This window comes from Vespa velutina, chromosome 1 (assembly GCF_912470025.1).
Source record: "Vespa velutina chromosome 1, iVesVel2.1, whole genome shotgun sequence".
In the NCBI taxonomy this organism is placed as follows: domain Eukaryota; kingdom Metazoa; phylum Arthropoda; class Insecta; order Hymenoptera; family Vespidae; genus Vespa; species Vespa velutina.
In genome coordinates this window covers 1,530,001-1,554,564 of record NC_062188.1, presented here as the reverse complement: position 1 = coordinate 1,554,564, position 24,564 = coordinate 1,530,001, and the positions used below count along the sequence as shown (strand labels likewise).

Here is a 24,564-nt window from a genome sequence, read left to right as displayed (position 1 = left end):
ATATGGATCACTTTTATTTTTCACGAGGAATCGTTCTTCATTTTTTGAAGAAATAAAATATCTATGGTATAGGACATTGACGTCTATATGAGATTTAAATAAAATAAAAATATTTAAGTAGGATGAAGTATTTAAGAAAATTATTTATATATATATATATATATGATTAATTAATTTGTTTGTTTATAATTTGTTTCGACTAAACATATATAATAATTTGTTTAGTTCAATGTATCTTGTTTTGATTTCGTCGAAATGTAGAGACGAAAATGAGAATAGTAAATAATTGACAATAATTTTGATATATGTTTAAATAAATATAAATCTCTGTCTTTTTATATCGCTAAATATATATATATATATATATATATATGTATATACAGAAACGAACGCTATCAGTCTTGTTTGATGCAATTCGTTTCTTCATTCTTAGGACGACATTTTATCATCGAGGTAAAAGCAATGCGCGTTGCCGTTATTTATTGGTCCGCATGAAAACGTGATTTATCACTAACCCCATAGTTCTTTTGTGATACACGATGCTTTGTAGGAGTCATGAGTGAAGCAAACGTTCGAATAATTCCATGGATGCTTCGATATTTTCCTCTTCTATGTAACGAATATATTTCTCTCTCTCCCACTCTGCCTAGTATGTACCTGTAAATAGCCGAATGAAAAAGGAAAGAAAGAAAATATCATAATAATGATTTAACATCTCCCTCTCTTTCTCTCTCTCTCTCTCTCTCTCTCTCTTTTCTTCTTTTTTTTCCCTTTTTGAAAATAAACAACAATGCAAATAAAATAAATATGTACCTATTTGCTCTCTTATTCAATGAAAATAATTAATTCCAGATCGAGTTGGTAGGCGCTTTGAAAAAGGAAAAAAAAGAAAAAAATAAAATAAAAAAAAAGGGGAAAAAAAAGAAAAAAGAAGAATTCAAAGTCCAACGTGAAACTCCTGTATTTGACGTCGATTGAATATATCGTTAAATAAAATTAAAATAAAAAAACAAAAAGGGAAAGAAAAAAGAAAAAAGAGAGAGAGAGAGAGAGAGAGAGGGAAAAAAAAAATATATATATATATATATATATATATTGGTGCTTAACCCAATGGTACGAAACATACCCCCAGAGATATGTATTGAATCGAATACGATCTGGAATATATAATTGACGATCGCCAATGACTCCAAAGACTAGAATCATAAAATTCATTATGAATATATATCGATAAATGAATATTACACGAAAATACATGTCGTCGTTGTACATTATTAAATAAGAAAATCAACTTTACCAAGTCTTTGCAAGCTCGTAGATTTTTTTTGCGATATGAAAGAAGAGAGGCAGAAACAGAGAGAGAGAGAGAGAGAGAGAGAGAGAGAGAGAGAGAATTAATCTAACAAAGTGATCGAAAAGAAACGATTGATTTTTTTTAAAAAGCATCTAAAAACTTTCGGCCCTATTTAGGATCTAGAGACGTGTGTACGATCGAAAAAAAGAAAAAAAAAAAAGAATTGAAATGAAATCATGACACTCAAGTATCATATACCAAGATAGATAAGTAAATACTTGCATGAGATTGAAGAAAATATCAACGAAAGATAAAAAAAAAAAAAAAAAAAAAAAGAAAAAACAAAAAAAGAATGAAAGAATTAACGAAATCAAATGAGACTAATAAATATTTAAAAATCAATCAGTAAAATATTAAAATCAAACTTTTATATTATATATTTCGAACAAATTATTAACAATATCCAAAAATTGTTGAAATATTTGCATTTTAACGCATACCTTATGTATTTATGTATGTACACGTACGTCATTCTTTTTATCATGTCTTTTTTCTTTTTTTCTTTTTATTTTTCTTTTTTTTTTGATTTTTTTCTTTTCTCCTTTTTTGTTTTTTTTTTTTTCTTCTTTTTCACCTAATAATCCCATATCGTTCCTCACGTCTTCGATGTATTTCACGATCGATAGCAATTTTTCTCTCGACTTTAACGTTCCTCGATCAAAATCGATATGTTCAAGGAGTTCTTATATCTCTGAGAACATCGAACGCGTTCATGTTATATCCAGCTATCGTAAACGTCCAGGATAGATCGACACATACATACATATATACACATATATATATATATATATATATATATATATATATATATACGTGTGTACCTTTTCATTTTTCTTTTTCCTTTTTTTCTTTTTTCTTTCTTTCCCTTGAATTATATGCAGTAACCGTCATCGTTAAGACGAATACGAATGATAACAAGTAGGTCAGACAGATTTAGATTATATACCGAACAATGAACAATTTTACTATCCAAAAGAAATATATGCGGCCATAATTATGAAAATGATTACTGGACTAAGTCATACATTTTGTTCTTTCGAGATATCTAATGGATTATTATTTGAATAAATAATAAAAAAATTCTTATATTATTATGTCACATTTTAATTTAGAATTTTATTATATTTAATTTTGATTAATGAAAATTCCTTTATGAATGTGAAAGTTTCGTTTGAATTACATATAAAAAGATTGTTTTTAAAGTATTAATTGACTTAGATCATTTTCATAATTATAGACACACACATATATATATATATATATGATCGAGTCACGTTTTTAAAGATATTGCAATATATTTAGATATTTCTATTTTCTCTTCTTCTTTTTTTTTTTTTTATTATCTTTTATTTTTTTTTTCTCTTGATTATAGATTACGTTCGATTGAATGAATGATCGATTTTTTCAAATGAAAATATCGATTTGCAAAGAAAACGTTCGTCCTTTTTTAATCGACGTTTCTTCGATTTTCGTAACCATTCTTTCTTTTTCTTTCTTAATGGAAGTTTTTTTACTTCTATCAAGAAAAAAAAAAAAAAAAAAAAGAACAAAAAAAATTTTTTTTGATAAAAATTGAAATTTTTTATTAAAACAGTAATGAAAAAAATGAAACGTCGGTAGACCGACCGATAAGAATTCGTAATTATTCAAATAAACGCAACGAAACTTCTCTCGTACGTCGTTGATATATAGGGTGGCTCGAAAGTACATAGATAAACCGAAAGTTTTTAGGTAGGTGGTTTTTTTAAAAATAAAAAGATCGAAATTTTCTTTCTTTTCGAAACTTTTTAAGCTAATTCTTTTTCTTTACTTTTCTTTTCTTTTCTTTTCTTTTCTTTTCCTTTTTTTTTTTTTTTTGTCGAGTTGTACGTCGTAACCATCATCGTTAAGACGCATACGCATGATAACAAGTAGATCAGTCTGGTTTAAATCGTATTCCTATCAATGAACAATTTTATTATTTATAAAAATAAATATAAACGAGTAAATTGTAGAGTCACGTTTAAATATATTACAAGAAGTTTAAATATAGACTTTTCTTATTTTAAATTACATTAGTACGTATTCGAAGTTGTTTTTAAACTCGTATACGATCAATTGTCGATTATGTTCGATTGAATGATCGTTTCGAATGGAAAATATCGATTACAAGAAAAAATGTCCGCCCGTCTTCTCTTCCTGTCAGACAATTCTTTGGTTTTCATAATCATTCATTTCTATCTTTTCTTCCTTTTTTTTTCTTTTTTTAAATAAAAATTTTTATCTTCTAAAAAAAAAAAAAAAAAAAAAAAAAAAAAAAGAATACATTTTTACAGAAAATTGAAAATTTTTATCAAAATGAATTACGAAGAAGATAAATGTCGACGAGTCGACTGAAATAAATTCCGTAATTATTTATATAAACGCGACGAGATTTCTCGTTCGTCGTTGGGCGAATGATTAATACGATAGGGTGGATCAAAAGTATCGAGATGTTATTATTAAAAAATCGATTGTTTCTTTTCGAAAATTTTTAGATCAATTTCTTTTTTTCTTCTTTTTTTTTTTTTTTTTAATTTCTTTTCAACCTTTCCTTCAGATCGCGAAATAAGCTAAGAGTTTGTAAAATGGATTGATTGTAAAAAATTGTTGAATCGTTTGAAAACTTATCCCATTTTTGTATTAATTTTACGTAAAATTAAATAAAAATAAAGATCTTTGTTCGTTGACCGAAGGTAAAAAAGTAACCCTTATATCGGTTTGATTTTAATAGTATTCTATTAGTCTCTTATAATAGTTCGGCTTTAAGTTAAAACGATTGCAAAGCGATATATATCGATCGATACAAAAATTATATCCTTTACATTACTTACATTACTTAAACATGCGATTAAATATATAAGTTTTATCTTTGTCGTTTTATCTTCACTTATTTAATATATAAGTATTATCGAAGGAAAAATTTGCAATTCATTTTCTTCATTCTTCTTAGGTCTCATATTTCCTATCACATTTTGTCATCATCGTTGTAAAAAAAAAAAAAAAAAAAAAAAAAAAAAAAAAAAGAAAAAAGAAAGATTTCTTTTTCTCTCTTTGTCGCAAAGCAATAAAATTTTTTATTATTTTTTCTGATATATATATATATATATATATATATGTGTGTGTGTGTGTGTGTGTGTGTGTGTGATAGGTTGTAGTCCATTTGAAAGATAAAAGCAAAAAAAATAAATATTTATATTAAGTACTAATTTATTACCATCAAACAAATAAATTATTTAATCCAGCTTTTCGTTTACGGATACATCATATAGATTTTTATAAATTTATGTCTTATGCATGTTTTACTGTTTTGTGCGTTTATTTATTATTAATTAACATTTGTTTATCTTTCTTTCTTTCTTTCTTTCTTTCTTTCTTTCTTTCTTTCTTTTTCCTCTTCTTTTGCCTTTCCCTTCGTGCGTCTATATCTCCATTATATTTCCTTCATACATTCTTCATAAAAACATTAATATTACTGCAGTGAATATATTATCATAGTGTATGACATTAATGTTTGTAGAAACTTAAAAGAAAAATAATTAATTATTTAATAATGAAAAGTTTTTCTGTTTCTCCATAATTTCAATTTTGTTCTCATTCTTTGATATATTTACCGTAATGAAAAATTCATTACAAGATACAAATACGGTTCCTATAGATATGTAACATGGTTTTAATGAGTTCATCATCAATAGCAATAGTAATCGTCGTGTTTTTGGACGAATCAGATACCAAGGAATTAAGTAACTAAAAAATATTGATTGATCAATAATATATTTTTTATTTTACGATTGATGTAAAGAGGGATCGTTCGTATGTATGAATTATTATACTTACGCTTGTTCGAAAGTGGCCGAGCTATGATCGATTATACTTTGACAAAGTATATTGCACATTAATCCCCAACAAAAAGATCCGAATAGATGAAAGATGCACATTAAAGTGTCTTCCAGATTTTCCTCGATGGATTTTATTCTGAGTAACTAAAAGGTATAAGGAATGAACAGTATATAATGAAAGAAAGAGAGAGAAAGAGAGAGAGAGAGAGAGAGAGAGAGAGAGAGAGAGAGAGAGAGAGAAACTCACTCGTAAAATGTCGACTGCTATGATAAAAAAACCAATTAAAAAGGATAGGAAAGATACTTTTTCATAAATGATGTTTATGTTCTCGACGAATCTGTTACAATAAAATAATACCGTTATGAGACGGAACAATGTTAATCATTAATGTATTAATGTAGAGATTAGATCAATGAAATTTTTTTAAACTGTTCGAAAGTCCTTAAGCGATTTTTAAAAATCGATTACACCTTTTTCCAGACATTTTAAACTATTCCTTTCTCCCCCCTTTTTTTTTCTTTTTTTCTTTTCTTTTTATTTCTTCGTAAGATTGCAAAATTACAAGTCCAAGAAAATTTCTTACGATCTGCGAAGAGAAAGAAAAGGAAAAAAAAAAAAAAAAGAAAAAAGATAGAAAGAAAATGAAAAAAAAAAAAAAAAGAAAAGAAAACGGTCTAAAGAGTATCGTAAAAAAAATATAGTAATCGATTATATTTAATCCATTAGACTATAAATATTATATAATATAACATATATTATACCAACTCTATAGCACTTTTGTGCACTTTTATAGTGCGAATTATTTTTTGATAAATTCTTTCATTCTCCTCGTTTACGTATAATTTTTGATCTACGTTCTCGAAGGCTTCGTCCAACGTGTATCTGAAAAAATGTTATTACGATTCTAGCTTTTTTGATTTTCACCAACATCATCATCATCATTATCATCATCATTGTCATTATTATTATTATTATTATTATTATTATTATTATATCTCTTTATTTATTGATTGATTGATTTATTATTATTATTTTTTTTTATATTATATCTTCTTTCATTTCATTTGATTTTACCGGACCAAACGGAACATAGCGCAAGCATGTTGAACGCAGACCACGAAGAATCCATTAACGGCTGTTGTAACGATTCCGAAGAATATTAACAAAATGTATGTGCTTACTAACATTAGATAAAAATATAGTGTTCCTTCGATAAACGAATCCATTAGGATTGGAGACTTCAATGGACGGGTTTCGTTTAATGGTAAAACTACGTCCAAAAACGTTGGTAAAATCGTTTGAATTGTAAGAAATATTATGGAAACGTAATATAAACCTAAAAGATAAAAGATAAAGCGTGAATGATGATGAAAGGAAAGAAAAAAAAAAAAAAATAGAGAGAGAATAAAAAAGAAGAAGAAGAATATGCTGATGAAAATAATGGCGCGCGTTCGTTCGTTAAAAAAAAAAGAAAAAAAAAAAAGAAAAAAAGTAAATGAATAAAAAAATAAATAAAAAATAAGTAAATGAATAAAAAATGAAGCAAAGAATCTCAATACATTCACCTATAATAATAATATTATACAATCTGCTAGTGGATGCGTATTCCTTCAAAATATTGATACCCCTTGTAGTAATAATCTCGTTCCAATCGTACTCTATACGATTCCATATCACATTTATCTATCGATAAATTGAATACGACGATAATGAAAACTTAAACAATATTTATTTTAAGATAAATAAGATAAATGAAATGACATTGGGATAAATTAATTTCTTTACTTACCATTTTTATTTCGATTAAATCGATGTAATAATGCGACACTACGCATAAATAAAATAAGACGAAGGACATGGCTTTTAGAAAAAATTCTATGTCGAAGTACGCCCGATCGAGTTTCATAATCTGAATGGACTAATTATAAGAGATAATTGAATTGTCAAAAAGAAAAAAGAAAACAAAAAAAAAAAAAGAAAAAAAAAAGGAAAAGGAAAAAAGATAAAACAATATTCGAAGCTCTATTGATAAAAGATAATAGAGAAATAATGAAATGAATTTACCGGTATGATGATACATAGTAACATAGCTATCTGTGTATAAATCGTTCTAATTAATTTTGTTTTTTCACTTTGATATGGCCACATGCCAATGATCGACAAAAAGAAACGATTAATATCGTAATAATGTTTCATTGGATAGCTCATGTTCTCTCAAGGTTCGTTGCACATCTGACCAAACTCTTCAAGGACTTCGTTGTACCCTTCGTTATTGACCCTTCTTCTTTTTTTTTCCTGTTTCTTTTTTTTTTTCTTCTTCTTTTTCTTTCCTCTTTTTCTTTTTTCTTTTTTTTGCGATCCGTCGTACTCATGCATGGATATACTATATATATACATATATATATATATATACAAGTACATATTCTTTTTCTTTTTTCTCCTTTTCTCATCGCTTTATTTCCTTCGCAATTCGAGTTTTGAATAATCCATTTGATTCATTTTGACTAGCGAACACGCGAGGCAAAGAAAAAAGAAAAAAGAAAAAAGAAAAAAGAAGTGTAAATTAAGCATCAGTTAGAAACTCACGTAGACGTTGGACGGTGTAATTTTCTATATTTCTACGTTATATTAGAAGAGGGTCGACGAGAATGGAAGCCGAGAATATTAACATGTGCGAGAGGGACGGATCGATCGGTTACAACGTATAAGCTCTTTACGTATAATTAAGGTACAACCCTAGGCATTCCCTGTTCTTCCCCTTCTACTTACTTTCTCACACACTCATACACACACACGCACACACACACACACACACGCACACATATACATACACACACATATAGACTTTCATGAAGTCGTTCACTCTCCCTCTCTCTCTTTTACTCTTTCTTTCACTCTTCGTTCAACTATCATTCGACTTGAAAATCTCATCGGTTGTGCATGGATAGAGAAACTGTTGATCGAGCTGTGTGCAATTGAATTTTGATATTATTATTCGAAGAGGACGAGTGACAAATTTTATTTCTCATTTAACAACTTGTTTTTTCTTTTTCTTCTTTTTTTTTTTTTTGTTTTTTTTTTGTTTTTTTTTCTTTTACTCGTTTCTCTCTTCCTTCTTTTTTTTCTTTTTTTTTTTCCCCCTCCCTCCCTCCCTCTCACGATTTCGTTAATCGGACGATTCACTTATTGAATGCATTGAACGCAACGAATGCATTCCGCGGATACGTATTTATTTAACGTTATTGCGTTCATTGCATTTGGATTATTCGCATTTTCGAATCCGACGTCGACGCCATCGACATGCATGCATATATGCATTCATACATGCATATATATATATATATATATATATTATGTACATACATATCTAAGTATGTATGTACGTAGTTTCGAAGAGAAATTCTCTTCGATGGCAAACAAAAACAAAAACACACGTTATGTCCGGATATTCCGAATCGAATGCGAATATGCTTGAGTAGTAAGTTGACTAAGCGGAATTTCGAGTGACGTAATCGGTACGCAATCGAATGGATGGATGGACGGACAGACGGATGGATGGATGGATGGATGAATAGATGGATGGGTTGGTGGACTAATGGATGCCAAGTTTTGCTTATCGTGGAATCCTTATCACGCATTGCCAACGTCTGGACGCGCTCGGCACGTACTTATTAACATTGCTGATAAATGAATGTAAAAAATAAATATTGTTTATACATAAATACATAAAGATATTATAATAAGTGTTAAGGGACCGATATCAAATCGATATATAGGCTCCACATAAGTTAATGTTAACTCGATCGAACAATATCTATATTCAAATTGACATAATCAAAAAATATTTATAAATTGTAAAATATATTTATAATTTATAAATTGTAAAATATGTTTATAATTTAAAATTGTAAAAAATATTTATAATACGATACACAATATATGCATTTATTATTCGATACATATATTACGATATAATTGTCATTTGAGTTGTAGGAAAATTTTGAAAAAGAAAAGAAAGAAAAAAGAAAAAAAATTCGTGCGACTTTTTTATTCGTCTTTTATTTCAAGTTTTTAAATATATCATAGTACTTCTCGTTCATATGTTAACGCATAGAAATTTCGAAGTATAATATTTGATATCGGTTACTTTCGCTACGCATCGAGACAGATTATTCATTTCGATTTAAAGACTTTTCGATTTCGATCTCAATTATTCAATAAATATTTCTCTATATTGGAAATTTATATACGGACGTAAAAAGGTGAGAATTTTGTATGTATATGGCCATTGAATTAATTTGATAATTTGAAATATCATCAATACGATCACTAATTATAATATGATATATCAATTAACGGGATAAATGGACGTTTATTTTTCAAGAGTCGTCGTCGATTAATAAAATATATTTTTTATAAATAAAAATACGTCACGTAGATTGCAAGGAGCGTTTCTTTTTTTTTTTCTTTCACTTTACATTTTACTTTACGTGTAATATATTTTTTCTTTTTCTTTTTTCTTCATACACGTTGCGTGCGTTTCATCGATAATAAACATTGTATCGTATTGCAGAGCATAGATTTCTTTTCCGCGTGTTACACGCGACAAAAGAAGCATGTAGAGCGTGCAGAGTATGTCGATGCGTGTTGAAACAAACGATTATTACTTTGACGAAAGAAAATGCAACATCCAACATACCCGGTGTCCGCTAATATAAAATGTTCGTGCAGTCCTACTTCGATATATTTACTTACCTTATTATATTCATTTATCTTTATTATTTTATTTTACTTTACTTTATTTATTTTATCTTCAGTATTTATATATTATTTATAATATAATTATAATATATATATATATATATATATATTTATATATGCATAATATATACGATTATTATCGTACGATATGCGAATATTATCGTGCCTTCAAAAATGTTAGATTTATTCAAGTGAAAAAAAGATCTTAAGAAATACATTTCCATGGTAACATCATTGACGAGAGAAAAAGAAAGTTGCCGTTTCGTTCTTCGTTGGATACGTTCGTTATATTTCTTATGAAATTGATCGAAGTAACATACCGTAAGATATGGACGACTGTATCAACTTTAGATAAAAACATAAACAATTATGTGGATACATAAATGTGTTTATATACATATTATGTATATATAATATCGAAAGAAATAAAATATATATATTTCTTACCGATGAGAAAAAAGTGTGAGAGGAAATGAACATTTTGCCGATCGACAGATAAGATGGTCTCATGCTTCTCATTAACATTAACGTTGCCAATTTTTGCAATCTCAGTGAAAATAAATACCATGGTATCGTGCATCTACATTTATTATTCGATATTTTCTATCATGTTTAAAATAAATCTAAAGAAATAATTTTTATCCATTTTATTTTAGTCAAAATAATACTCACGTTTTTTTAAAAACGATGTGACTATGATTCAATACTCTTTGTCCGATTATGCAATTAAATAATGTCCAAATTATCATACCTGATATATGTAGAGTACAAATAGCTGTCATTGTTAATGATTTTATGTTATTGCTCGCTTGCATCAACTAGAGAGATATATCACGAAATTTTTATTATTTTATTCTAATTATTAAGAGAGAGAGAGAGAGAGAGAGAGAGAAAGAGAGAGAGAGAGATAGAAATTATTTCTGCATTTAATCAATGTCTTCACGACTAGAGTTTACTCACTCTCATTATATCGGCGGCAAGGATGAGAAGAGTCATTAGAATTTGAACGAGGTAACAAATCTCGGCGAAGGAATTTATTCTTCCGGTGTAGCTTTCATTGAAAAAAGACATGAGAATAAGAAAAGAGAGAGAGAGAGAGAGAGAGAGAGAGAGAGAGAGAAGAAAAAAAGAGAGAGAATTAATAAAAAGAAACTTGCAAATAAGTTTTTATCAAAGTATTTGTCGAAATAAATATTATTATTAATTTATAATAAATTACTCACTCTATCGCCAATTTATGATAATTAATACCACGTATTATTCTGTAATAAATTTCTTTGTTATCGATCAATTGAATAAGATTCTCTTCTTCTTTTTCGTTAATTACGTGTTCTAATATATATCTAAGATCAAATAATATTATATGTGATAATTGATATGTAATCGTAATATCAAAAGAAAAAAAGAAATATACACACACGCATATATATATATATATATATATATGTGTGTGTGTGTGTGTTTGTGTATATATGTATGTATATTTTAATAGCACAGTCTTACCCAACTACGCGAAATATCGCACAGGTGTGTTGAATGAAGGCTATAAAAAAAGTATAATTCGCCAAAGAGACAATCCCAATGAATATTATGAACATATTAGATATGATTAGTATAACGTAAGGATTTTTTTCCTTTTCAATGATTAATAACTCGACTGGATAGATTAATTCGTAGGTATAATTATTATTAGCTGGCATTATATCTTTTAATATGATCGGTGTAGCGGAAAAGATAAATATCACTAGGACCGGTATATAAAAGGAATCTGAAATAATTTCGTGAAATAATTTTTCATTTTTACTGTGAGGATTTGAAATTTTCAAAAAAAAAAAAAAAAAAAAAAAAAAGAAAAAGGAAAGGAAAAAAATCATGAGATTAATAGTAATTATTAAACTCACATATCAAAATTCGCGTTATAAGTCTACTTTGATCGGCGTACTTTTTAACGATCCTTAATTCATCAGGTTTCAATTTATCCCAGTCGCGTTTAATATGATCGGCGAAGAGTTTGATCTATAAAAAGAAAAATCGATCAGCATATGTATGTTATCGATAAGGGTCTGTTACAATATCACCGATCGGACGCGGCTTCCTATCGATTTAATTAACGAAACCACCTTACGACGATGATATCGTGGCTATCGAATTTTTATATATCGAAATTTCTCGTCATTATATATATATATATATATATATATATATATATACATATATGATATATACAATAAAGAACAAAATTGAACGCACGATCTTTGCAATGGAATAATTTTTTTACAATTTGATTTTTTTTTCTCTCGAGAAGTTAAAAGATTAATTAACTTATTAGATGACGCGTAAAATGGATATTTTTAACAAATTGCGATTGGTCGAAATTACGAAGGAAAAGAATAAAAGTTCGCTTTTTATAAACTTTTTCTTTTTTTTTTTTTTTTATCTTGATCCATTAGTAAAAATTTATATAATACATTTTCAAGATTTATATCATTTATATATATGTATATATATATATATATGTATATGTTAAAAATTTGATCGAAATTAAGCGAAAAGCGCCGCAAGAAGTAAAAAGTCTGCGGATTTTTAGGTCACAAAATTGTGAAAATTCCGATCTCTATAATTTTTAACCGTTTATAGTTCGTAGGAACGAAATGAAATTTTTCATATACAGTATATAACAGAAATAAATCTTTGAAGTATGTTGTTTAATGTTTAAATTCATTATACATTATTATTATTATTATTATTATTATTATTATTATTATATTATTTAATAATATTAATACAATAATAATTTGTTATAATAATTTATCTTTTATAACATACTTCCTTTTTATTAATATAGGCGGTATAATATACCATGATGATACAGAGATATGGCAAAAAGAACATGAAATTGTTCATTAATAAATCCATATTAAACTTCGAGGTGATCATGTTTAATACCTGAGAAAAAAGAGAGTGAGAAATATATACATATATATATATTTAATAAAAAAAAAACAAAAAAAAAAAATTACATTAAATTTATTAGCACTTGAAATTCCTACCTTCGATCGTTTTGTACTTTGATTTCAATGTTTCAAAAAAAAAAAAAAAAAAAAAAAAGAAAAAAAATCTATGATAATTTAGAATACCGCAATTTACATTACAATATTAATTTGATCAATTTAGATAGAATATTATCTATCGTATATAATTATATTCATTAACGTATAATAATTTATTCGAATGGATTTACTAACCTGCGGTATTATGGCGATCGTTAGAAAAACATTAACGATAGATGTACGAAAGCGTCTAACTTTAGGATCTTGATAAGGCCAAAGTCCGATGAGCAATAGCAATTCACGATTAAGTTTGTAATAATGATTTTCAAAGAGGCTCATTGTCGTAGTCCTTTATGACTGTCAAGTGTCTTATGTACGTCCTCGTATTATTCTCTTTGATTTGCGTCTCTGGTTGAAAATATTAAAAAGAGAAAAAAAAAAAGGAAAAGAGAAAGGAAAAAAAGGGGGAAGAAAAGAAAAGAAAAGAAAAATAGATTTTCTTTTACACCTTTCTATTATACTTTAACCATTTAATAATGGTATATCAGGTGTTATTATCTTTATCTCTTATCTCCTATTATCGTAAATGATAATTGCACTATTTGAAAATTTTAAAAGAAACTCAGGATATACCGTATATATATATATGTATATATATATATATATATATATATTTCTCTCTTTTTCACTCTCTCTCTCTCTCTCTCATGCTCCCGCTTGCTCAACAAAGAACGCGATTTCGTTTTATGTATACCTACCTAAAAAAAGAAAAAAAAAAAAAAAAAGGGAAAAAAGGAGCGTGAACTCGAACACATGTCACTGTGAAAAAAAGGGACAACGTTTTTTTCATCGATCATCCCGTCAATGTCATTAAAACATTTCCCTTCTTCCTTCATCCCTTCCCTTTTCCTTCATCCCTCTTGTTTCTTTTTCTTTTTTCCTTCCATTTCTTATCTTTCCTTCTTTCTTTATTTATTTCTACCTTTTAACGACGATTCGACCACGACATGCGCCCTTTCATTCTCGTCGTGGCACTTGACGGTGAAAGGTCTCTTTTCAACAGACGGACAGAGAGATAGATAGATAGATAGATAGATAGATAGAAAAAGAGAGAAAAAGAGAGAGAGAGAGAGAGAGATAGTCGAAACGTTTCTGTTTCATTGATGTGAAGTTTTCTCTTTCGACGTAGCTTTTCAACCGGAAGAGGAGATCGATTCCATTGGAAGGACCTCGATGAGCACCGTTAACTCGGAAGTCCACGAGTTGGAGTCTACCTGTTGCTTGTATCTCGCTAGAGATATAACCCGACCGCGGTAGAATCTCTTCGTTTAAGTATTATCTCTATCGTTCTACGTGGAATTATTCGTCGTGGTTTTCTAAAGTTACCGACACGTTCTGTACGTGCGAGCGAGCGCGCGCGAATGTATTTATTTACATAAAGGACGATTTCAATTCGATACGAATGACGATACGAATGTATATACCTGCGCGCAAGTGTCTGTCTGTCTGTCTGTGTGTGTGTGTGTGTATGTGTATGTGATTTTTTTATTCTTCTTGTTCCTTTCTTCTTTTTCTTTTTTTCTTTTTTTCTTTTTTTTTTCTTTTTTTTTTTTTTTATTATTATTATTATTATTTTTCTCATTGAATTTCAAAATCAATTCTCGTCGAAAGTGTATTATATTACAATGATACATAACATTTTGTCATTTAATCAATTTTCATGTGTTACAGGTAATTCCAACTGATTTTTCATCATTTCATAGCCATTAAAATATCGTACGTGAATTAATAATAATAAAATTAATAATAATTAATAATAATAAAATAATAAATACGATATATGAAATTGTTTATTGATACGGATGATGAATTGTCAATTATCATGTTACGCACGGGGTTACGGGGAATTTTGTTGTTTACGATTTCTGTTTTGTATTTTATCCAATAGATATAATTGATATCGATTAGAATCGTTGACAAATTTGATTATTGAAGAAAAATGTTTTTAAAACGAATTTACGTAAGTAAACAAGTACATTTTATTTATTTGCGTTTGATATAATTTTTCATGGATAATTTTTCTTTTTGTTTTATTTTTTCTTTCCTTTTCTTTTTTCTTTTTTTTCTTAATTTTTTTTTTTTTTATACCCTTTCGAGAAACAAATTTGAAGAACAAGCGTTTAAGGAACTTATTAAAAGTTATCGTTAAGTAAAGCGTTCGTAAAATAAATATTTTAGAGGACGATAAGTTCTTTTTTCTTTTTTCTTTTTTTCTCTTTTCTTATTGACTATACCACGAACACAGATGGAACACTATATTGTATTATTCATTTCGGAGCAGTTTAGATTGTAACTTCGTTGGTATTATTATTCGTGTATGCATTATACTTCTTTGCTTTTTTTCATCAAGCTCGTGTCAACGTTTCCACGTTTTTGTTCAATCTTTTACTTCTTTTATTTTTTAATTTCAATATTAATATTAACTAATGGCCAACCGTTACAATTTTCATTTCTATTTTTATTTATTTATTTATTTATTTATTTAATTCTTTTCGTTTTTCTTTCCTTCCTTCTTTCTTTCTTTCTTTTTCCTCTCTCTCTTTTTTTTTCAACGAAAGGATTTCATTGGATTTTTTTCGTTTATTTTTCTTCTATTTATTTATTTATTTATTTATTTATTTATTTTTTTTTTTTTTTTTGTTTCTTTCGATCTCACCATAAATCAATGTGAATTCAACGATGTATTCGCGTTGTCTCTAATCGACGTTCTTTATATGATTTTTCTTTTTTCTTTTTACTATGTTCGCTTTTTTTTCAGGTTATATTGGTACCTCGTTAAAAATTGTAGAGCTTGTTACTTTTGGCTTATTTATTATTTACGTATAACGAAAAGATTTTCAACGTTTGTAACACGATCCATCGGATATACGTATCAGGGGATTGTTGGGGTTGGGTGGATTGGGATAGGGTGCAAGTAGGATGGAATTTCGTGCAGACATTTGGTCGTCCAGTTTTATGGCTTCGAGGATTTTATTCCTGACTTACGAGCTGGTTGCACAGGCGTTGTCCAATATATTCAACGAGTTTGCTTCGTTTACGAGAGAGCGAGAGAGAGAGAGAGAGAGAGAGAGAGAGAGAGAGTCAAAGCAAAATTCGGAATTTGACCAGAGACATATCGGATTTTCCTAAAGAATCCAAGCAAATATGATTTTAGTTTGCCATAATACTTATAACTTTTATTCAATTTTATCAAAAATATAAACTATACAAACGTATAAGTATATATGTATGTATGTATTCATATATTTTCGTTCAATCAAAATCTCTCTCTCTCTCTCTTTTTTTCTCTATCTATCTCTCTTTTTCTTTCTCATTTTTTTCTTAATATCTTTTTCTAACTTTTTATCTCAGAAAGTATAAAATATCTTGATGAATTTTATTTGTCGATTGATACTTGCAGTAACAAGGAAAGATGCATTGAGAAAAGGAGAATACATTGATAAAAAGGAAAAGATCGATAAAAAATAAAATATATATATATATATATATATATATATATATATATATATATATAAAATTCATTCATTCTGCAAAGACGTAATATTCTTTTATATCTCTCATTCGTCATTGTCGAGATTTTTGTAGGCCCATTCCCATAAACAATAGGAAAATTTTCGATGGACAGTTTCGTTAACGAAGAGAAACGTTTAAATGTTCTCTCTCTCTCTCTCTCTCTCTCTCTCTTTCTCTCTCTCCCTTTTTCTTTTTCTCTCTTTTTATCCCTTTGTCTATCTTTCTTTCTCTTTTCTTCTTCGCATGGAAATCCAACCGCGAATTTGAGCGGCTTTTGTAACGTTTAAATCGAGCGAAACTGAATTTGGGTCATCGATCGTACCAAATACAGTTCTCTCTCTCTCTCTCTCTCTCTCTCTCTTTTTCTATCTTTACCTCTTTCTCTATCTTCCTCTTTCCCCTATCACATCCCGTTATTTCTCTCTTAACGTACGTTCGATATTTTGTTTGTTTCGATTGTTTACATAGGTTCGCAATTTACGATTTCATCGTCTTCTCGCGTTATCGAGCCACGCAACGCCAAATTGGTTTATTTGCGAAGGACACTTTAGCAACGTTGTGATTTATGTTGTACGTTAAATCGTTTCGACTCTCCATCTCTCTCTCTCTCTCTCTCTCTCTCTCTCTTTTTCTCTTTTATTCTTGTTTGTTCGTTTATCATTCTCTGTATTTTTTATTTTTTATTTTTTTTATTTCGTTTCATTTTTCTTTCTCGTCTCGTTTCATTTTGTTATTTCCCTTTCCTTTCGAATACGAGTTCAGTGGTTTCTTTTTTTTTTTTTTTTTTTTTTTTTTTTTTTTTTTTTTTTTTTTCATTGAATTTTTTTTCCTTCTTTTTATTTCTTCTTTTCGTTTTTTTATTTCTTTTTATTTTTTATCATTACTATTTGATTACATTTATTTACTTCAATTTTCTTTTTTTCGTTTTTTACTTTCTCCCTCCCCCCCCCCCTCTCTCTCTCTCTCTCTCTATCTCTATCTCTCTCGTTTTATTTTTTTTAATATTTATTTTCTTTTTTTTATTTTTTTTCTTTTTTTATTTCGTCGGCGCATATTTTTTTCAATTCGACTATTCGTTCTCGGTAGTCGCATATTTACGGAAGAAAATCGTCGATAGAACGAACGAACGTTGGGACACAGGATCGTACGTTTTAACGGCACAGCACAGTACGGCACGGCACAGCACGGCACGGCACGGCACGGCACGGCACGGCATAGAGTACGGCATAGAGCACGGCACGAATCGTTAGAGGACTTCAGCCCACGTACAAAACGCGAATTTATCGAGAAACTTTTCCTCGTTCATCAATATGGCTCTGTGAAGAAGCATAGACCGTACGGAGTATATCGATTACGTTCTCTCAAAAAGCTCGCGGGGAGCATAACTCTCTCGTAGAATTCGAAAATATCTGACAGAAAAAAGAAGAGAGGGAGAGTGAGTGAGTGAGTAAGAGAGAGAGAGAGAGAGAGAGAGAGAGAGAGAGAGAGAAGTGTGATCTTTCATTTCTTTCGAAAAATGGAGATCATTTTTTCATGATAAAAAATTATACTCCTCCACTCCTTCAAGTTGTGTATAGTAAATTTTTGTCACAATAACAAATTATACAATTTTTTTTCTCTGTATCTTATTTGTTCGACTCATTTCCTTTTCTTCTCTTTTTTGATCCTTTTCATTTCTTTTTTTCTCTTTCTCTTCTTTTTTTTTCCTTTTTTTTTCTTTTTTTTTCTTTTTTTTTTTATCAATGATCAACAAAGGAGAGAAATTTATTTAATCTTAATCTGTTTCGTCCTTCAAGTTGTACGTTGGGGATTAAATTTTTGTTGCGACGACCAAAAAAAAAAAAAAAAAAGAAAAAAGAATTATACTTCATCCGATTTCTACTTCATTTGATTTATTTATTTATTACTTTTTTCTTTTGCCTCTGATTCTCATTACTATATTATTATTATTATTATTATTATTATTATTATTATTATTATTATTATTATTATTATTATTTCTCGTTCTTCTTTTCTCTTTTTTAAAGAATTAGTAACAGAGAAATTTATTTGATCCGCTTATTCCTCCGAGCAGGGTGTATTAAATTTTTGTCAAGATAACAAATTGTACTACGTTCGTGTATCTCTTTTGCTTCTTTTTTTTTTTCTTTTTTTTTCTTTTTTTTCTTTATTTTCATTTAATTATTTCACTTTTTTTTCTTTTCCCTTGTTTTGTTTTGTTTTTTTTAAAGAATTCGAAACACCTCATTATCTCTCGTTTCTTTCGACTTGTACGTAACAAACGAGATAACAAAATAACGTTATATAAATATAAATCAAAAATGTATTTTCTTATCTATTAAATTGAAACATCTTAGCGATCTAGAAAAGTAGAAAAAGCGATCAGTTATAATGAAAAAGAAAAATCTCTTTCTCTATTATATTTCTTTAGATTCCTTCTAGAATGCGACGTTTTATTCGGACTTTCCTTTTGTATCTTTAACAAAAGGATACAACGACAATAGAGGGGAACGAAATATTCGCGTATATATACGTTTTTCCACGCACGCTTTGCGAATTTACAAAGGAGAAAGCTTTGCGATTTGTTCGAGAAGCGATAATGAAGCTCTCCCATAACGTCGTCGTAGCTCCGGGCTATGTAATTCGAATAGCGACAGCTACTCAAAGTTTCAAGATACATGATATTCCGGATAGTGACGTAAGTTAATATCTTATGAAAAAAAAAAAAAAAAAAGAAGAAAAGAAAACATTTCGTTTATTTATATACTTTTTATTCTATATATATAGCATTATATATATATATATATATATATATATATATATAGCATTGAATGTTTTCGAATTAGATCATATCTTCTCGAATATGAATTTCCTCGAAATTAAATTTTCGAATCGAGAAACATCAAGAAGAAGAAGAAAAAAAGAGAAGAAAAAAAAAAAGAACAGGAAGAAAAAAGGAACAAAAAAATATGTGAATAATTATAAACAAATTAATTTTATCGACAAATTGGCCTTTTAACATAGGCCGATACGAAAGTTGCGATCGAAAGGGCCGATATTAACGGAGAAAAAAAGAAGAAGGAAAGAAAAAAAAAAAAAGAAAAGAAGAAAGAAGAAAAAAATCAATTACGCCTTCACGGGACTTTTTTACTTTCTATTCTTTTTTCCTTTTTTTCCTTTGCTTGTAGTTTTACGATTTGAAAAAAAAATCAAACGAAGAAGAAGAAGTAAAAGAAGAAGAAGAAGAAGAAGAAGAAGAAGAAGAAGAAGAAGAAGAAGAAGAAGAGTATGAAGGAAACGAAAGGAATAAAGGAATAAAAAATGAAGCAAAAAGAGAAAATAAATTATTTGAAAAAAAATTCTCGGTAAAGGTAAAGTATGTACATAATTGATTTTTAAAATCACGTAGAAAACTTTGGACCTATCCCCACCCATCTCTCTCTCTCTCTCTCTCTCTCTCTTTTTTTCTCCTTCCACTCTAAGCTGCGTAATTAGTTTTATTTTAATATACGGTGACTATGTAAACGCGTTCTGTTGGTATCCTCGAGGGAGGGAAAGAGAGAAAAAAAAAAAGGAGAAGAAGAGGAGAAAAAAAAGCAGGAAAAAGAAGTTCGAAAAACTTTCGTTTTAATTATTAATAAGGAACTGTTCTTTTTCTTTTTTTTTTTTTTTTTCTTTTTTCTTTTATATAAAGACATCGAGTATACTCTAACGTGAGATCTTAAGAAGAAGAAGTAAAAGAAGAAGAAGAAGAAGAAGAAGGAGGATGATGATGATGAGTGGAGTGAAGGGATGGGGTAGTAGAGAGGAGAAAACAATTTTTTTCTTTCTTTTTTTCTGCGTGTTATGAGTTGCAAAGCAACTATGGCAACGATCTACGGGGAAAAAGATTCATGAAGGGCATTATTCACGAACGATTTAGCAACGGAATAATGAATACGTCGATCTGCGATATCGTGGTATATGTGTACCTGTTATAATGCACTCTATAGTACAAAGAAGCAAAGAAGGGGTGGGATAGATGTGAAAAGAGGGAGGGATGGTTGCAGAAATGGGGGAAAGTGGTGGTTCGTTCGTTCAGAGAATGATGCAACAAAGCGCGACGTGTTTTCGTTTCAAACCAGAAATACTATTTCGATTTGAACGAAATATCTCTCTGGTATATAAGCGTGTTTGTGTGGATGTGTGTGTGTGTGTGTGTGTGTATGTACGTACGTGTGCCTACGTATACGTGTACGTGTGTACATATATGCATGTAAAATACGTTTACGTTACATGTTTTCCTCTTTCTCTTTTGTTTCATTCTACTCTTTAGCTAATGGATTCTCTTGATTTCGATTAAGCTACCAGTAGGATCATAGTAAAAACGATTCGATATTCTCTTTCTCTCTCTCTTTCTCTCTCTTTCTCTCTCTCTCTCTCTCTCTCTCTGATTTTTCTTTTTTTTTTTTTTTTGTAATTTCTCTTTTGCTTTTTTTCTTTTCTTATTATTTTTTTTTTCTTTTTTTTTTTCTTTTTTTTTCTTTTTTCGTATCGACGTTAGCTTTTTTTGTTCTAACGAACGCCATTGCCCTTCGAAAGGAGATAATACCGCAATTTTAAATTGAATCTGATTTATTTGAAAAAGAAAAAGAAAAAAAGTCAAACAAGAAACAGAAAAAATAGAAAATAGAGTTATCGTCGAGAATTTCTTTTTTTCCCTTTTCTTTTCTTTTCTTTTTTTTTTTTTTTTTTTCTTTTTTTTTTTTTTTTGCAAATTCTGTTCACGTTCTGTTCGAGATCACTTGGTTATTGTTATATAGGGAAAGTTCGATATTTCGTTGGATAACTATAGAAGTTAAAGAAAATACGTGGAAAATCTTATGGTTTTATATATATATATATATCTACACATACATGTGTGTGTGTGTGTGTATATATGTGCACCGTGTTAGTAACTGGATTCATTTGGAGTCAGGCACGATGTATAAATCAAGACGTCGTTATCGTGCAAGTTTCACGTAACTCTTGGATTCGAATAATTCGAACATTTTCCTATCGTTTGAATTAGCATAGATTCGGTAAGAAAATGTTTATTGATTTTAGATAAATAATCAAACCCTTTGATGAGAAAAATTAAAAAAAAATTTTATTCATTCAAAATTTAATTCTTTATTATTATAGAAAAGGAATATTATATTAGATATGAATATTTTCTCGAATCCATATCTATCTATGTACGACATATACACGTACATATATATGTTTCGATGATAATATTTTTCGAATATAATTTTCATTTGAATTATCATTGATCTTTTCATCTTTGATCTTTCTTCTTTTCTTCTCTCTCTTCTTTCTTTTTTTGCCTTTTATCTTTTCTTTTTGAAAATTTTTCATTTCGAACGAAGACGATTTTTGTCTTTCTCGTCGAGCAAAGCAAACTTTGCCCTGTATCCTCTTTTCGTGGAGAGTAAAGGGGAAAGTAAAAAATGTAAAAGCAGGAATATGAAATGAAGTGAAGGAATAGACGGTACAAAAATTTTGCGTTTGGTGACCCGATCGTAAAAAAAATATATATATATATATATATATATATATATATATATATATATATAAGAAAAAAAGAAGAATATAAAAAAGAAAAGAAAAAGAAAGAGAAATATTTCGAAATGATATTTATGAGAGCGGAACGAAGGAAAACATAAATGCATACAGACGAATGATATTTCGTCTGATAAGATTTTATTGAATCCCGTTATATTACATTTTCATGGTGATAAGAAACGACAGGTTTTTAAGTAAATACACGATGTTCCAGATTTGATGTCGATCATATAATGTAAATAATATTATTAAAAATTTTTCTATCTTTTTTTCTTTCTTTCTTTTTCATTTTCCTTTACGATTCCATCCCCCATTAAGAATTTCGAACGATCTATATCGACATTTTTACGTCAAATACAATCATGGGATATCATTATCGATTCATATTTCCGATCGAGAATATAGGAGTCTTTTGAAAATCATGCGATGTGATACGATTCAAATGGGACACCCTTAACATATTATAAGGTGATATAAATGGATGTTCCATTGAAACGTGCATGCGTAGTTCCTTAAACCACATTTCTATGATACCCATCGTATTATCTGCTTTTTAACGTCGAACGAACGAACGAATCGATTCCATTCCATCTGGAATAGCTCGGCTTACGTAGGAATTATTTTTTTCTCGAACATATTTTCTTCTTTTTCCTCTTTTTTTTTTTCCTTTCCCATCCCCGATACCGTATATATCTTTACTTACAACGTGTCTAATGCCTTCTTAACGTCTTCTTATATTTTCCTACTTCTTTTCTCTTTTCTTCTTTTTTTTTTCTCTTTCTTTTTTCCAACGAAAAAAAAAAACCAGAATAACGGTGACTCGATCTTCAGACTTGACTTCGAAAATTATACGAAATGTAAAGAATGAGAGAGAGAGAGAGAGAGAGAGAGAGAGAGAGAGAGAGAGAGAGAGAGAGAGAGAGAGAGAGAGATTCTTATTCGAACGAACTTTCATTCAAATTCTTATGCAAAAGGGAAATGATAAAACTGGAAGCATCGAGACATCGGAATTACTTTTTTTTTCTCTCGTCGAAAAGGAAGGTTGAAAGGGAAAGAAAAAAAAGAGAAAGAAAGAAAGAAAGAAAGAAAGAAAGATAGAGGAAAGGAAATAGAACAAAGGGATGGTTCTCGTGACGGTTGAAACGTGGGTGATGGTAGATAGAAGTGGGAAGGGTAGCGGGTAGTAGGAAAAAGAGAGAGAGAAGATTGAAGGGGAGGATTGCGGAGGATTGAGAAGTTGGAAGAAAAGTATGAAGAGGCGTCGAAGGACCATGAGGAATTCTTTTCGAATCGGAATACGAGTTATCGAACTTTGTCCCACGATTCTCGATGTTTGCGAATAGGCTTTCTTTTTGCAATATCGAGAACAGGTATTCTTTTTTAAGTTAAAGAATTTTTCTCAATGATTGAGTCAAATTTGTCTAATTAATTTTTAATATTAAAAAATTGTCGTCGGTTAAGTGGATTAATTCGTGCGTGTAATTAAATGAAATTTATTATGATCATTAGAATCGACGTTGTAAAATATTTCTTATAATCTTTTCGAGAGAAATTATTATTCGATTAAAAATTATTACGAGAAAGGATTGAGAGATTGATTCTTTGTGCACTACGATTGATTGAATTTTTTTCTCTTTTTACTTTTTTCTTTTTTTTTTTTTTTTATTTTTTTTTTTTGTATCGATATCATGTCTAATAGATATGGGATATTCACTCTAGAAAATTACAAAGGATTCGTACTATATATCATATATCTATATATATATATATATATATATATATTTTTTTTTTCTTTTTTTAATAAAATTCTATTTACAAGACAAATACTTTCATCCTACGTCCGATAAATTCTCTTTTTCCTTTCCTTTTCTTTTGTTTTTCTTTCTTTTTTTCTTTTTTTTCTTTTTTTCTGTCATTTATTCAATTTAGAGAGGGACATTTACTTAACCCTTATAGAGAGATACGTAACATTTGAGACGCGCTAGACCAGCAGATCCGTAGGAACCGTCCCTAGCGAAAATTCTGACACCAACAGTGAGATCTATGAGCTTTCCTATCTGGCAGTTACTTGGCTCATAAATTCTCGAGAAATGGGTGGGGATAAGAGAGAAGGAGGAGAATGTGTTGGGGGTTGGTGATGAGGGGTGGATAGGGATAGGTAACGGCGTCGGCTGAACTGATGTGGGTATATATCGTATAGATACGAGGCTAGAGCTTTCATAGTCCCAAACCTCTATCCACCAAGCAAACCCCTTTAGCTCTACTTCGCGTTAACGTACGCTACCACCTTTAACCAGAATCCTGAGAGTCTCTTACGTGAAAGCATTCCTTAGAGAGAGAAAGAGAGAGAGATAGAAAGCATTCCTTAGAGAGAGAAAGAAA

At 29.1% G+C, this 24,564-nt stretch overlaps 2 protein-coding genes across 10 annotated transcripts in view; one reads left to right on the top strand and one right to left on the bottom strand.

Moving 5' to 3' along the window:
- The window catches only part of LOC124951033 (disks large 1 tumor suppressor protein-like), a 165,945-nt gene that overhangs the window by 20,957 nt on the left and 120,424 nt on the right, over positions 1 to 24,564 (top strand). The window contains exon 3 of one of the 9 annotated variants that reach the window (XR_007101509.1): positions 853 to 2,639. The exons of 7 other annotated variants lie outside the window; for them this stretch is intronic. Coding sequence is in view for 1 of the 2 variants with exons in the window: in XM_047498802.1 (XP_047354758.1) it covers positions 14,213 to 14,340 (128 nt within the window). In the remaining variant the exon portion in view is untranslated. Of the gene's footprint in view, positions 1 to 852; positions 2,640 to 14,212; positions 14,546 to 24,564 lie in introns of those variants that run through there. One more of the 9 variants, XM_047498802.1, reaches the window with a different exon arrangement.
- LOC124950996 lies at positions 10,198 to 11,824 on the bottom strand. Its single transcript, XM_047498656.1, has 6 exons — positions 11,477 to 11,824; positions 11,197 to 11,235; positions 10,934 to 11,024; positions 10,646 to 10,791; positions 10,421 to 10,553; positions 10,198 to 10,318 (listed from the first exon to the last, which is right to left on the bottom strand). Exons 1-6 carry the CDS (start codon positions 11,671 to 11,673, stop codon positions 10,268 to 10,270), a joined length of 657 nt encoding a protein of 218 aa, XP_047354612.1. The 5' UTR covers positions 11,674 to 11,824; the 3' UTR covers positions 10,198 to 10,267.